A 15917-nucleotide genomic window follows, 5' to 3' on the forward strand; every position below is an offset into this window, starting at 1 on the left:
AGCTAGACATTTTTTTGAGAAGGGACATAATGTTAATGGATTGAAATGGCAGATTCTGGAGAGTATAGAAGAAGATAATAAAGAACAGATTAAAATGAAACTATTAAGAAGCAAGGTACTCTGGATTCAAAAACTGTGCACTTTACAGCCCCATTGGATCAATGGGATTTGTAACTTTAATGTGTTCCTTTGAGTATTATTGCTGCTTCTATCCGAATCCATATACATTGAAATAATTTTATCTATTGTAACATGTTTTTGTATGATTTTACCATAGAATTGAAATCTCGCGAGAGTTTCTGATCTATATATTATGGTGATGGGATTTTACACCATGCTTGACAAAGAAGGGGTTGCCTCTGAAACGTTGCAGACATTCCTACCAGACCTGCAGTGAATGGAGACGGCTGAATAAGAGAGTGCTGGTGCATAAGCACATGGAAGCCTGAGAAGCATTATATGTCTCCTGCTAACATCTTGCGAATAATTGGACACACTTTGGGTGAATATTTAGTGCTGGATTTTTGTAACATTGATGAAACATATATAAAGAAAGAAGAATTGTTGCATTAACTATTGCGTATGTGCCCATTTTTTTTCTACATGGTCAAGGTTGCCATGTACAACTTTATGCTAGCAACACAGGGACATTCCTTCAGTTTCAAGAGGAAGTCCTCAAGGCCCTGATCTTTGGCGACCGGGAAAGAGCAGGCCAGAGTTCCCTTGGAACTGGAACTGGAGGTGCCAGGATCGTCCCAGGCCAACACTTCCCAGGTGAGGTCTCCTACACTGGGAAGAAGGAGCAATCCCAGAAAAAAAAGCAGTGTTTGTTGCAGGAGGGGAATAAGGAAGGACACTCAAGTGCCGTACTTGCCCCGATCAGCTGGGCCTCTGCATTAAAGATTGCTTCAGGGAGTATCACACTTCCATGGAGTACTACCATGGAGATTTATAAATCTCTTCCATTTTAATTTCCCATAATTTAATCCTTGAAAAATTTAGATTTTGAAATTTTCACGAAAAATTGGAAAATTGCTGCTAAACTTTGAAGCCCTTTAATGTCTTAAGGGTACGTTCACACGAGCGGATTTTCGCAGCGGATTTTGCTGCAGATCCGCTGGTGAAGGTCTGATCTATGCTGTCTTTACATGTGACTGCTCGTAGCGGCAATAAGCCGCTACGAGCAGAGACACTGCGATGTGCGAGTCGCAGTATACTTGCACATCGCGGGAGCTCTCTGCCTAACTCAGAGCAGGGAGAGTGGCTCCGATGTGCGAGTACGCCACGCACATCGCTGCAGTGCGTCTGCTCGTCGCGGCGTATTCCTGCTACCAGCAGGCACATGTAAAGACAGCATAGAGCAGGCCTTCACCAGCGGATCCGCAGCGTAAAATCCACTGTAAATCCGCTTGTGTGAACATAACCTAAAAAGTAAAAGCATGTCAACTTTATGTTGCAAAGATAAAGTGGACAAATTGTATATGTGAATCAATGCATAATTTATTTAGCATGTCCATTTTCCTTACAAGCAAAGAATTCTGAATTTCGAAAAATGCTAATTTTTTCAAATTTTTTATGACATTTTTGAATTTTTCACAAAGAAATTATGCAAATATCGACAAAAATTTACACGAACGTAAAGTAGAATATGTAACGAAAAAAACATTCTCAGAATCAGTATGATAGGTTATAGCATCCCAGAGTTATTAATGCTTAAAGTGACAGATGTGCAAAAAAATGCTTAAAGGAAAACTGTCACATATTTTCTCCTGCACTATCCACAGGTATTGAGGCATAGTGCGGGAGACGCTGATTAAAACGAGCCCTACCTTGGTCTGATCCGCGCCGCCGTCCGCCTCGCAATTGTAGTTTTAATCTCTGTGTATATCCTGCTGTAACTGGCAAAGTCGGTGCTTCTGCGTGCTAACGGACACTGACGTCAGCGCCGCTCATGGTTAGGAGCGGCGAAGAGAGGGAGAACAGGAGGGATGAATATTCATGAGCGGCGCTGACGTCAGTGTCCGTTAGCCCGCAGAAGCACCGCCTTTGCCAGTTACAGCAGGATATACACAGAGATTTCAACTACAATTGCGGGCGAACGGCGGCGCGGATCAGACCAAGGTAGGGCTCGTTTTAATCAGCATCTCCAGCACTATCCACCAATACCTGTGGATAGTGCGGGAGAAAATATGTGACAGTTTTCCTTTAAAGTGACAGATGTGCAAAAAGGGGTACTCCGTCCCTAGACATCTTATCCCCTATCCAAATGTCTGATATCGGCTGCAGCACCCCAGACATCCGGTGAACAGAGCAAGCTTCGCTGCATGCTGGATGATTGGTGATGCGGGGTAGAGGCTCGTAACGTCACGCCCCACTTATGACATAACGACTGCGCCCCCTCAATGCAAGTCTATGGGAGGGGGCGTGGTGGACGTTACGCCGCCCTCTGATAGACTTGCATTGAGGGGGTTTGGTCATGACATTATGAGCGGGTGTGGACGAGACATCACGAGCCTCCATCACTGCACCCAACGCTCTAAAGTGCGACTGGGAGATTGTGGGGGACCCAGCAATGGGATCCCCACAATCAGACATCTTATCCCCTATCTTTGGATATGGGATAAGATATATCCTAAATAATGAAAACCCTATCACTATGTTTTAGAAAAATGGATAATCTTTATTGTAAACATCATAAATTAAAAAGCATAAAATCAATGGCACAATAGATATCCCTATAGTATAACACAAATGATGCAAGGCAATCAATTCATGGTAAATAAATATCACCCACTTCCTAATGCTAGAGTTACATATAAACAGGTATAGTATAGGTAAGCATAATTAGCAGGAGGGGGAAGCGAGTAAACAAATCATCCCAGTAAAAATCACATAAGAAGCCTTACCACAGTGTGTGTCAAACCCCTACATATGTTTCGCTTCGTTGAACTTCCTCAGGGGGCGTGGCTAACTCTAGGTCTCCAGTCGCTATATATTGTCATGTTTGGCCAATCACAAGCACGCTCTCATTCCATTCACACTCAGCCAGTCATTACCATCCTCACAATTCAATTCCACTTCATTTCCCGCTGTTATGCAGCTGAATCATTATAGGGATACTCCGGTGAAAAACTTTTTCTTTTTAAATCAACTGGTGCCAGAAAGTTAAACAGATTTGTAAATGACTTCTATTAAAAAGTCTTAATCCTTCCTGTACTTATTAGCTGCTGAATACTACAGTGGAAATGAATATCCGTTTGAAACACAGAGCTGTCTGCTGACATGACGAGCACAGTGCTCTCTGCTGACATCTCTGTCCATTTTAGGAACTGTCCAGAGTAAAAGGAAATCCCCATAGCAAACATATGCTGTTCTGGACAGTTCCTAAAATGGACAGAGATGTCAGCAGACAGCTCTGTGTTTCAAAAAGAAAAGAATTTCCGCTGTAGTATTCAGCAGCTAATAAGTACAGGAAGGATTAAGATTTTTTAATAGAAGTAATTTACAAATCTGTTTAACTTTACAAATCTGTTAAAGTTTTTCACCGGAGTACCCCTTTAAGTAAACCGTCTCTAGCGGGTCTAGAGTGTGTTTTCGTGAAAACACACCAAAATCACAGCATCACATGATCGGATGTTCTTACCTAGTAAATCTTCATAAAGGAGTGATGTTCAGAATCACATGAAATCACGCACCAACCTGTCGTCAAGTGATCGAAATTGATCATGTGACTTGCGGTGATGCGCAACTAGCGCAAGAACATTCAGCTAGCTCTCATAGTAAGTAAGTATAGACCTACCCTATATTCCATTGTGTCCTATTATAGCACATGCGCAAAGTGTGATTGGAAAGTATGTTAATACCAAGGAGTGATTGTGATTCAAACTAAATATGCACAGAGTGGGTGATAATGGTGAAACATGCAGTGAAGGGTGACATACTTACCAAGGGAGCAGACATATAAAATAATAAATTGCAAATTAAATAATAATCAATATACGTGTATGGATGCAAAGTTCAAACCAAGTGTTGTTATATATTTTCACCTTAAGGACCAGGCCAATTTAATTTTAGCATTTTCCTTTTTTCCTCCCCTCCTTCTAAAATCCATAACTCTTTTTTATATTTCCATCTACAGACCCATATAAGGGCTTGTTTTTTTTTCATGACCAATTGTACTTTGTAATGAAACCTCTCATTTTACCATAAAACGTACGGCAAACCCCAAAAAAATATTTTTTTAGGTAGGAAATTTAAATGAAAACCACAATTTTGCACATTTTGGAGGGTTTCATTTTCACACTGTACACTTTACGGTAGAAATGACATGTGTTATTTATTCTGTGGGTCAATACGATTAAAATGATACCCATGGCTAGATACTTTTATATTTTTGTACTGCTTAAAAAAAAATCTAAAACTTTTTGTACAAAATCGGTAATCTAAAATCGCCCTATTTTGACCACCTATAACTTTTTCATTTTTCCGTATATAGGGCAGTATGAGGGTTAATTTTTTGCGCTGTCATCTGTTTTTATCGATACCACATTTGCATATATAAAACTTTTATATAATTTTTTATAAATTTCTTTGGGAATAAAATGTGACAAAAAAGCAGCATTTTTGGACTTTTTTAAATTATTTTTTACGTTCACGCCATTCACCGTACGGGATCATTAACATTATATTTTGATAGTTCGGACATTTACGCATGCGGCGATACCAAATATGTTTATTTTAAAAAATTACACTTTTTGGGGGTAAAATGGGGAAAAATTTTTATTTTTTATTGGGGGAGGGGATTTTTCCTTTTTTTTTTTCTTTTTCTTTTTACATTTTTCAACTTTTTTTTATACACTTTTTATGTCCCCATAGGGGACTATCTATAGCAATCATTTGATTGCTAATACTGTTCAGTGCTATGCATAGGACATAGCACTGATCAGTATTATCGGCTATCTCCTGCTCTAGTCTGCTCGATCTCAGACCAGAGCAGGAGACAATGGGAGACGGACAGAGGCAGGTGAGGGGACCGCCATTCGCCATTACAGATGATCGAATCGCCGCAGCAGCGCTCACGTACAGCCCCAAACTCCCATGCTTCACAGTAGGTATGGTGTTCTTCGGATGCATCTCAGCGTTCTTTCTCCTTCAAACACCACGAGTTGAGTTTTTACCAAAAAACTGTTTCATCTGACCATATGACATTCTCCCAATCCTCTTCTGGATCATCCAAATGCTCTCAAGCAAACTTCAGACGGCTCCAGACAGGTGCTGGCTTAAGCAGGGGGGCGCGTCTGGCACTGCATGATTTGAGTCTCTGTACTGCATGATTTAAGTTTCTGGCAGCGTAGTGTGTTACTGATGGTAGCCTTTGTTACTTCGGTCCCAGCTCTCTGCAGGTCATTCACTAGGTCCCCCTGTGTGGTTCTGGCATTTTTGCTCACCGTTCTTGTGATCATTTTGACACCACTGGGTGGGATCTTGTGTGGAGCCAAAGATCGAGGGAGATTATCAGATGTCTTGTATGTGTTCCATTTTCTAATACAGTGGTCCCTCAACATATGATGGTAATCCGTTCCAAATGGACCATCGTTTGTTGAAACCATTGTATGTTGAGGGATCCAAGCAATGTAAAGTATAGGACAGTGGTCTACAACCTGCGGACCTCCAGATGTTGCAAAACTACAACACCCAGCATGCCCGGACAGCCAACGTCACTGCTGCCCTGGATGTCGCCTTCCATCACTGTCGCCGCGTCCCCGTGGTGTCCCCGACGCTCCGGCAAGGCCTCTGCTTCCCCGGCATCCTCGTTCTCCGTTGCTGCCATCACGTCGCTACGCACGCAGCTCCTATTGGATGATGGGACGGCGTGCGCAGCGACATGATGACAACGATAGAGAGCGCCGGCAATGCAGGGGATCCTGAAGAGGTCGCGCGGAAGCCCCGAGTACAGGTAAGTGATTGTCAGCGGACCACACGGGGCTATCCGGCAGCAGCTGAAGCAGTCTGCGCTGCCGGATAGCCGTTTATGCGATGGCTCCGACATAAAAAAACATTGTATGTTGATGCTGCATTCAACATGCGATGGCCTCTGAGAGGCCATCGTATGTTGAAATGATCGTATGTCGGGGCCATCATAGGTCGGGGGGGTCATTGTAATTGCTCCAACAGTTGATTTCTTCACACCAAGCTGCTTGCCTATTGCAGATTCAGTTTTCCCAGCCTGGTGCAGGTCTACAATTTTGTTTCTGGTGTCGTTCGACAGCTTTTTGGTCTTGGCCATAGTGGAGTTTGGAGTGTGACTGTTTGAGGTTGTGGACAGGTGACTTTTATACTGATAACAAGTTCAAACAGGTGCCATTAATAGAGGTAACGAGTGGAGGACAAAGGAGACTCTTAAAGGGGTACTCCGGTGAAAACCTTTTTTCTTTTAAATCAACTGGTGGCAGAAAGTTAAACATATTTGTAAATTACTTCTATTAAAAAATCTTAATCCTTCCAGTACTTATTAGCTGCTGAATGCTACTGAGGAAATTCCTTTCTTTTTGGAACACTGATGACATCACGAACACAGTGCTCTCTGCTGACATCTCTGTCCATTTTAGCAACCATGCATAGCAGATGTATGCTGAGGGCAGCATGGTGGCTCAGTGGTTATGACTGCTGCCTTGCAGTGCTGGCAGAGAGAACTTTGCTCGTAATGTCATCAGAGAGCATTCCAAAAATAAAAGAATTTCCTCTATAGTATTCAGCAGCTAATAAGTACAGGAAGGATTAAGATTTTTTAATAGAAGTCATTTACAAATATGTTTAACTTTCTGCCACCAGTTGATTTGAAAGAAAAAAGGTTTTCACCGGAGTACCCCTTTAAAGAAGAAGTTACCGGTCTGTGAGAGCTAGATATCTTGCTTGTTTGTAGGAGACCAAATACTTATTTTCAATATTAATTTGTAAATAAATTCTTAAAAAATCAGACAATGTCTTTCATAGTTGAGGTATACCTATGATGAAAATGAAAGGGGTTATCCAGGAAAAAACTGTTTTTTTTATATATCAACTGGCTCCAGAAAGTTAAACAGATTAGTACATTACTTCTATTAAAAATTCTTAATCCTTTCAGTACTTATGAGCTTCTGAAGTTAAGGTTGTTCTTTTCTGTCTAAGTGCTCTCAGATGACATGTGTCTTGGGAACCGCCCAGTTTAGAAGAGGTTTTCTGTGGGGGATTTGCTTCTAAACTGGGCAGTTCCTAAGACACGTGTCATCAGAGAGCACTTAGACAGAAAAGAACAACCTTAACTTCAGAAGCTCATAAGTACTTGTGGTGTCCCTGTACCGCATCCTATCCGGTACCTGTTTATATAGGTCCCCATAGCCAGAGTCCCTAGGATGTCGGGTCCTTATTGTCTAGTCCACCCCTAGTCACCTCTCATCTAGGTATTAGATGTCTAGTAATTATTTAGGATTTATATGTAAGGGATTGTATAAATGTATATAAATAGTTAATTACCTGTCCAGAGCGTAGCAGGACCTGCGGGTCACGTGATCAGGTAAACTCTATGGTTTTTGCTTAAGGACCTTTGGAGGTCCCTTTGACGTATTGCGCCCACTATGCTTTGTGACAGTGAGTGACAGATATTCAGACCAATAGAAACAACCCTGCCCCTGCCCATATAAGGGAGCGGCGGCCATGATTTTGCTCTCTTGTTCCCCGGCTATCAAATGAGCAGGATCTGTGCAGCTATCTTCCGCAGTGAGTTAGGCCAGAGCCTTGCGGCAACGGCTGATCTAATTATTGTATTAATCCCTAAGCACTCTGCAAGATCACCGGACCTTATCTATCCCCTAAATCCGGACAGATCTTCGCAAATTACCCTAAATTCAGAGACTTTTATTACTATTCAAGGTCCGCAACAACTGTCAGTCACTGAACTATATAGAGACTGTTTGCATGAGACTGTTATTGTGCATTGGTTGTACCGCAAGCATTTAAGTAAAGTTTATCCAAGTTCAAGTTCAACTACCTTGTGGACCTTCAGTCATTTTATGCATGCACCTTTCGTTACTGGGAAGGGCGGCGATAGGCCGGAGAATTACCTCAGCATACTAGCCCTCAGCCTGGCATCATGAACTATAGGGTTGACCTTAACCCCTCATCTACTGAAACAACACCCCAGCTACCATACACCCCCCAAGGGCTACCACATACTGAAAGGATTAAGATTTTTTAATAGAAGTAATTTACAAATCTGTTTAACTTTCTGGAGCCAGTTGATATATAAAAAAAGTTTTTCCTGGATAACCCCTCTTCCATCTTTTTTAAGTGGGAGAACTTGCACAATTGGTGGCTGACTAAATACTTTTTTGCCCCACGGTATATCTGTTGTTCTTTGATAACAGAAAAATTTGTAAATTCTTTGGTGCCAAATGTCAAAGAAGTGTTCCCAAATCCTGATGTTGTTAGGGCTGGAATGCCTCCTTGCTCCCCCGACCTTCTCTGTCCCTGTTTGTTTGACAGTCAGCTGGACTCTGCATATAAAGTGTGCACAGGTGGAAAGTTTTTGAAATGTTAGAAAGAGAGGCACAGAAGCATTATAAATATTATACGTATCTGTTGTGTTAACCAAACAAAACTGTCCGAGCATATTATATCTATGGTAAAAATCTGTGTCGTCAGTTACTTTGCATGTTGAAATTAATATATTTATGTTTGCATCATTGCATGTATGTTAAAGCTCTCTTATTTCCTTAACAGGGAATGTATGTGTTTTTACATGCCGTGAAGGGAACACCATTTGAAACACCAGACCAGGGCAAAGCACGGCTACTAACACATTGGGAGCAGCTAGATTATGGAGTTCAGTTCACTGCATCAAGAAAATTCTTCACTATTTCTCCAATTATTCTGTAAGTCATAAATTATTTCAAGAGAATACTTAGTATGCATTATGAATCACATAATATAAACAGAATTCACAATGCAGTGCTGGATCAGTGCTTAGTTAAAGCATTTTTGGCAGTGATTACAGCCTCTAATCTTCTTGGGTATGATACCACAAGGTTTGCACACCTGAATTTGGGGATTTTCTGCCATTCTTCTCTGGATCCTCTCAAGCTCTGTTAGGTTGGATGGGGACTATCTGTGGACAGCCATTTTAAGGCCTCTCCAGAGATGTTCAATTAGGTTCAATGGCTAGCCCATTCAGGGGCATTCACAGAGTTGTTCCTAGGCCACTCCTTTGTTGTTTTGGCTCTGTACCCCTTGAGGACGCAGGAATTTTTCATTTATGCGTTTCAGTTTTTTCCTCCTCATCTTTTAATAATAAATCAAAAATCTTTTAATTTTCTACCTGCAGACCCATATGAGGGCTTGTTATTTGCGCCATCCAGTGTACTTTCTAATGACATTAATCATTTCACCACAAAATCTATGGCAAAACAAAATATATATATATATATATATATATATATTTATATTTATATTTGTGGGAGGAAACTGAAATACAAAAAAATGTCTGGATAGTAAAAGATGCAACAGCAGAAACCAGATGAAAGACAGCAATAGGAGGGATATAGAGATCAGCAGGTTGCTTAATCCACGATAGGGCTAGACATCATAATTAATAAAAAGCAAAGTAGAGAAGAAAGCAACTCACTGAAGTGCTCAATACTTCATTCTTCAGTACAGTAAAAATCCAGCAGGAGCGGACAGTGCATAGTTCAATTAAACTGTAATTACAGCTGCTGTTTCACATCATTCAGATGCTTCTTCAGACTACATACTACCCTATGGCAAAAAGTGGGGGGGGGGGGGGTTGTATGTATCTAACACCTCACGTGCACAACAGATGCAAACAAAAATACACTAATACAAAAATTAATAATACAATATCTAAGCAATACTATCCTACAAGCATACTCAGACCTGTCATTTATGCCTAAATTTCCTAGAACGTTTGTTTCTACACTGCTCAAAATAACGGTAACACTTAAACAACACAATGTAACTCCAAGTCAATCATACTTCGGGGAAATCACACTGTCCACTCAGGAAGCAACACTGATTGACTATCAATTTCACATGCTGTTGTGCAAATGGAACAGACAACAAGTGGAAATTATAGGCAATTAACAAGAGACCCACAATAAATGAGTGGTTCTGCACGTGGTGACCGCAGACCACTTCTCAGTTCCTATGCTTCCTGGCTGATGTTTTGGTCACTTTTGAATGCTGGCGGTGCTTTCACTCTAGTGGTAGCATGAGACGGAGTCTACAACCCACACAAGTGGCTCAGGTAGTGCAGCTCATCAAATGCGAGCTGTGGCAAGAAGGTTTGCTGTGTCTGTCAGCGTAGTGTCCAGAGCATGGAGGTGCTACCAGGAGACAGGTCAGTACATCAGGAGACGTGGAGGAGGCCGTAGGAGGGCAAATACCAAGCAGCAGTATCACTACCTCCGCCTTAGTGCAAGGAGTAGCAGGAGGAGCACTGCCAGAGCCCTGCAAAATGACCTCCAGCAGGCCACAAATTTGCATTTGTCCACTCAAACGGTCAGAAACAGACTCCATGAGGGTGGTATGAGGGCCCAGGGCCCGACGTCCACAGGTGGGGGTTTTGCTTACAGCCCAACACTGTGCAGGACGTTTGGCATTTGCCAGAGAACACCAAGATTGGCAAATTCGCCACTGGCGCCCTGTGCTCTTCACAGTTGAAAGCAGGTTCACACTGAGCACATGTGACAGAGTCTGTGGAGAACATTCTGCTGCCTGCAACATCCTCCAGCATGACCAGTTTCGCAGTGGGTCGGTAATTTAACTATCCTGATATAAACTGGGAGACTGAGACCTGTGAATCTCATAAAGGAAACAGGTTTCTGACTATAACTAAAGACAATTATCTGTCCCAAATGGTGCACAGTCTGACCAGAGGGGGCCCTACTAAACTTAATATTAACCAACAGAAGTGACAGAGTAACTAATGTGCAGGTAAAAAGGACACCTGGGAAATAGTGATCATAATATAATACATTATAACTTATTTTTCAATAAGGTAATCTCTCGAGGGGCCACAAAAACAATGAACTTTAGGAAGGCAAAGTTTGATCAGCACAGAGAAGCCCTTAACAATATAAAATGGTATATTGTCCTCAAAAACAAGAATACTGACACTAAATAGGAGACTTTTAAAGATATCTTAAATTATCACTGTAATAAATATATACCTTATGGGAATAAAAAAGTCAGAAATAACAGAAAACCAATATGGATGAATAAAAACATTAAAGGGGCAATAAAGGACAAAAATAAAGCTTTTAAAATACTAAAACAGGACAGCAGTGAAGAAGCATTAAAAAGCTATAGAGAAAATGTAAAATACGTATAAAACAGATAAAAGCCGCAAAAATAGAGACAGAAAGATTTAGTTTAGAAAAAAAGAAGGCTTAGGGGAGACCTAATAACTATGTATAAATATATCAGGGGACAGTACAGAGATCTCTCCCATGATCTGTTTATACCCAGGACTGTATCTATAACAAGGGGGCATCCTCTACGTATAGATGAAGGAAGGTTTCTACACCAGCACAGATGGGGGTTCTTTACTGTAAGAGCAGTGAGACTGTGGAACTCTCTGCCTGAGAAGGCGGTCATTGTGAACTCTGTAAAAGACTTCAAAAGGGGTCTGGATGCATTTTTGGAGAGTAAGAACATTGCTGGTTATGTATATTACATTTATAGGGACTGAACGTTGATCCAGGGATTTATTCTGACTGCCATATTTGGAGTCGGGAAGGAATTTTTACCTCTAGTATGAGGGTTTTTTGCTTTCCTCTGGATCAACTCAGTAGGGACTCTTTAGGGATATAGGTTGAACTTGATGGACTCTGGTCTTTTTTCAACCTTATGAACTATGTTACTAAATTACTATGTTACAGGTAAGTGTAAACTGGGCATCACATACTAAATTGATAAAATCCTTGCTCTTGTCCGTGTCGACCAGGAGCCCCCTCACACAGGCAAACCCCATATCTTGGGAGATGCTTGTGTAGAGGGACTCCCATCGACAGGCGTAAGAACGAAGTGTTCAGGGCATGCTATTCATCAATGGCAGACAGGAAGTCACCGGTATCCTTTACAAGGGATGGAATCTCTTTTAACAAAGTCCTTAATAGCCAATCAATGAATTCTAATAAAGATTCAATAACGGACCCCATGCTGGACACTATATAGGGCTCCTGGGAGGGTCCGTTTTGTTTTTATGAACTTTCGGAAGAAAGTAACATTGAGGGGCTTTAATTTATCCAATGGACCCCTCTAATCTGAACAGTAGAAATTACTGCTCTCAAAAAATAAATCTAATAAAGATATAATAATAAAAATTGCGGATAAGGGGGGGGGGGGGTAACATTGTGATAAAGTCCAAAACATATTACATTAAAGTGGCTAATAGAAAACTTAAGGATGTTACAGTTTACAGGAAATTAACCAGCAACCCTACACAGAAATTGTTAGCCAAACATAGATCTCTTCTAAGACACTATTCTGATAAAGGAGTTATCTCTGAGAAAATTACATTAAAATTACTTCCTACTTCACCGAAATCCCCTCAATGGGAATTTCTCCCGAAAGTTTATAAAAACAACACAGACCCTCCCGGGTGCCCTATTGTGTCCAGGATGGGGTCCATTACTGAACCTTTATCAGAATTCATTGATTGGCTGGTAATGCCTATGTTAAGATTCCGTCCCTTGTAAAGGATACAGGTGACTTCCTGTCTGTCATAGATGAAATAGTATGGCCTGAACACTTTTTTCTTGCGTCTGTCGTCATGGAGTCCCTCTAGACGTGCATCCCTCAAGATATGTGAGTTGCCTGTGTGAGGGGGCTCCTGGTCAACACTGGCAAGAGCGAGGATTTTATCAATTTCGTATGTGCCCTTCAGTTTATACTTAGCTGTAATATGTTTCAATTTAATAATCAATGGTATGCGGAGGATGGCGGGGTGGCTATGGGTTTCGAAAAATAATTTCTTTCTTAAATTGATTTACCCTTATTTTCATTATGTAGATGATGTCTTTATAGTTTCGACAGATACCGAAAAAACCTTTCTAGATTTTGTTAGTCCTCTTAATACAAAAAACAATGAACCTAAAATTCATTTCAGCCACCAGTAGTTCTAAACTAGAATTCCTAGATGTACAAATTCTCTTATACATCATAAAAGTTACTACCGAAACATATGAAAGCTTCTCTCCCCTTTAGACAATTTTTACGGCTTTGACGAATCAATGACTGTGACCAAGAATTCTTCAACCCCTTAAGGACCAAGGGCGTACAGGTACGCCCTTGGACCTGCTCTCCTGATATAACGCGGGGTTACACAGTAACCCCGCGTCATATCACGGCGGGCCCGGCGTCATAGTGAAGCCGGGACCCGCCTCTAATAGCTATTAACCCTTTAGCCGCGCGCTCAGAGCTGAGCCGCGCGGCTAAAAGTGAAACCGAAAGTGGCCGGCTAGCTCAGTCGGGCTGTTCGGGATAGCCGCGGCTAATCGCGGCATCCCGAACAGCTGACAGGACAGCGGGAGGGCCCCTACCTGCCTCCTCGCTGTCCGATCGCCGAATGACTGCTCAGTGCCTGAGATCCAGGCATGAGCAGTCATGCGGCAGAATCGTTGATCACTGGTTTCTTATGAGAAACCAGTGATCAATGATGAAGATCAGTGTGTGCAGTGTTATAGGTCCCTATGGGACCTATAACACTGCAAAAAAAAAGTGAAAAAAAAAAAGTGAATAAAGATCATTTAACTCCTCCCCTATTAAAAGTTTGAATCACCCCCCTTTTCCAATAAAAAAAAAAACACAGTGTAAATAAAAATAAAAATGAACATATATGATATCACCACGTGCGGAAATGTCCGAATTATAAAAATATATCATTAATTAAACCGCTCGGTCAATGGCGTGCGCGCAAAAAAATTCCAAAGTCCAAAATAGTGCATTTTTGGTCACTTTTTATATCATTTAAAAATGAATAAAAAGCTATCAATAAGTCCTATCAATGCAAAAATTGTACCGTTAAAAACTTCAGATCACGGCGTAAAAAATGAGCCCTCATACCGCCCCATACACGGAAAAATAAAAAAGTTATAGGGGTCAGAAGATGACAATTTTAAACGTATTAATTTTCCTGCATGTAGTTATGATTTTTTCCAGAAGTCCAAAAAAATCAAATCTATATAAATAGGGTATCATTTTAATCGTATGGACCTACAGAATAAAGATAAGGTGTCATTTTTACCGAAAAATGTACTACGTAGAAACAGAAGCCCCCAAAAGTTACAAAACTGCGTTTTTTTTTTCAATTTTGTCGCACAATGATTTTTTTTCCGTTTCACCGTAGATTTTTGGGCAAAATGACTGACGTCATTACAAATTAGAATTGGTGGCGCAAAAAATAAGCCATCATATGGATTTTTAGGTGCAAAATTGAAAGAGTTATGATTTTTTAAAGGCAAGGAGCAAAAAACGAAAATGCAAAAACGGAAAAACCCCCGGTCCTTAAGGGGTTAAACAGGCCCATGAGCTGTACAATAGATTCTTTAATACAGGATATGCCCCAACATTTTGGGAACAAGCTCTTACAAAAGCCACATTGAAAAGTTGTTGGTCACTGATTTACAATAAGCCAAAATCTAAAACAATTGTTGCTAAAAATGAACAATTTCCTTTAACATTTAGATTTAGCCCTATGGCTGATAAATTACGTGAAATCATAAACAAGCATTGGTACATCATAAAAAAAACTATCTTGATTTGGGTAAATGAAAATCATTAACCCATTTGCGCAAAATCAGGTACATGTACATGGTGATTAGGGATGACTTCCTGCATCACCAATCTAATGATGTGATTCAGTTTAGCAATCAGTTCTACAATAGTGGGCTGCAAGGGTCGCAACCAATACTGAGCTATCAGTTTACGGGCTTGATAAAGGATCCTATTAATGCCGACATACAAACCACTATCCTCATCCAACCCATCCAGTAGTCCCAATAGACATGTTAGAATAGACAAATGAAATGGGCAACCATACACCCGTCTAATCAACTGCCCCACCTCCCTCCAGAATAGAGTGAGATTTGCACAGTCCCAAAACATATGAATCAAATGAGCATCCGGCATGGAGCAGCGAGGACAACAGGAGTCCGGCCGCAGTCCAATTTTATGATTTCTTTGCCCGTGCGGCTTTTTCTATGTGGGTAAAACTATCAGACCTCTATTTAATCGCATACGCGAACACATTTATTCTTTACGTACCCGAAAAGGTGCGCCGCGTCTGATTAACCACATAGTTGAAGCTCACGGAGCAAATCCAGAAGCCATATCCTTTGCAGGAATAGAAAGAGTGGAACGAGAGAAACCTATTGGATTTTAAAAACGGAAGCAACTGGCCCTTTGGGTCTGAATGATCGAGTTGATTTAGCTCCATGTTTTTAAAGTTATTTTTCCACTCAGTTTTCCACTCAGTTTTGTATTACATGATTTTAACTTCTATAGATGGACTAGTACTATTCTAGTTACCACCCATCTTTTCCGTCACGGACTACGTGTCAGCAAGTAAATAGGAGGTCCTTACCTGTATTTAAAGTCACATGTTAGTTATTCAGCTCAGGCCAGACGAAGCATGTGTAACATGTGAAACGGTCCCGTTGCCAGACAGCTGTACCCTCTGTACGTCTTTCTCTCCCCATGGATGTGAGTATTAATAAAGAAGAAACTGCTTGAAAATCAGCTCCGGTGAGTCGCCGACTTCTTTCTCGTTCTACTGTTACAAGACTACTGCTTATTATTCGGTCAGAGCACCACCAAAGTTTCACAGAAGCAGCCCAACTAGTTATCCTTTTTCCACCTGTCCC

At 41.0% G+C, this 15917-nt stretch overlaps 1 protein-coding gene across 6 annotated transcripts in view; it reads left to right on the forward strand.

Moving 5' to 3' along the window:
• ORMDL1 (ORMDL sphingolipid biosynthesis regulator 1) overlaps nt 1-15917 on the forward strand; it is a 410807-nt gene that overhangs the window by 234364 nt on the left and 160526 nt on the right. For all 6 annotated transcript variants that reach the window (XR_008846903.1, XM_056533921.1, XM_056533920.1 and 3 more), the window contains one exon: nt 8758-8909. Coding sequence is in view for 5 of the 6 variants with exons in the window: in XM_056533921.1 (XP_056389896.1) it covers nt 8758-8909 (152 nt within the window). In the remaining variant the exon portion in view is untranslated. The remainder of the gene's footprint in view (nt 1-8757; nt 8910-15917) is intronic.

Source organism: Hyla sarda, chromosome 8 (genome assembly GCF_029499605.1).
Source record: "Hyla sarda isolate aHylSar1 chromosome 8, aHylSar1.hap1, whole genome shotgun sequence".
In the NCBI taxonomy this organism is placed as follows: domain Eukaryota; kingdom Metazoa; phylum Chordata; class Amphibia; order Anura; family Hylidae; genus Hyla; species Hyla sarda.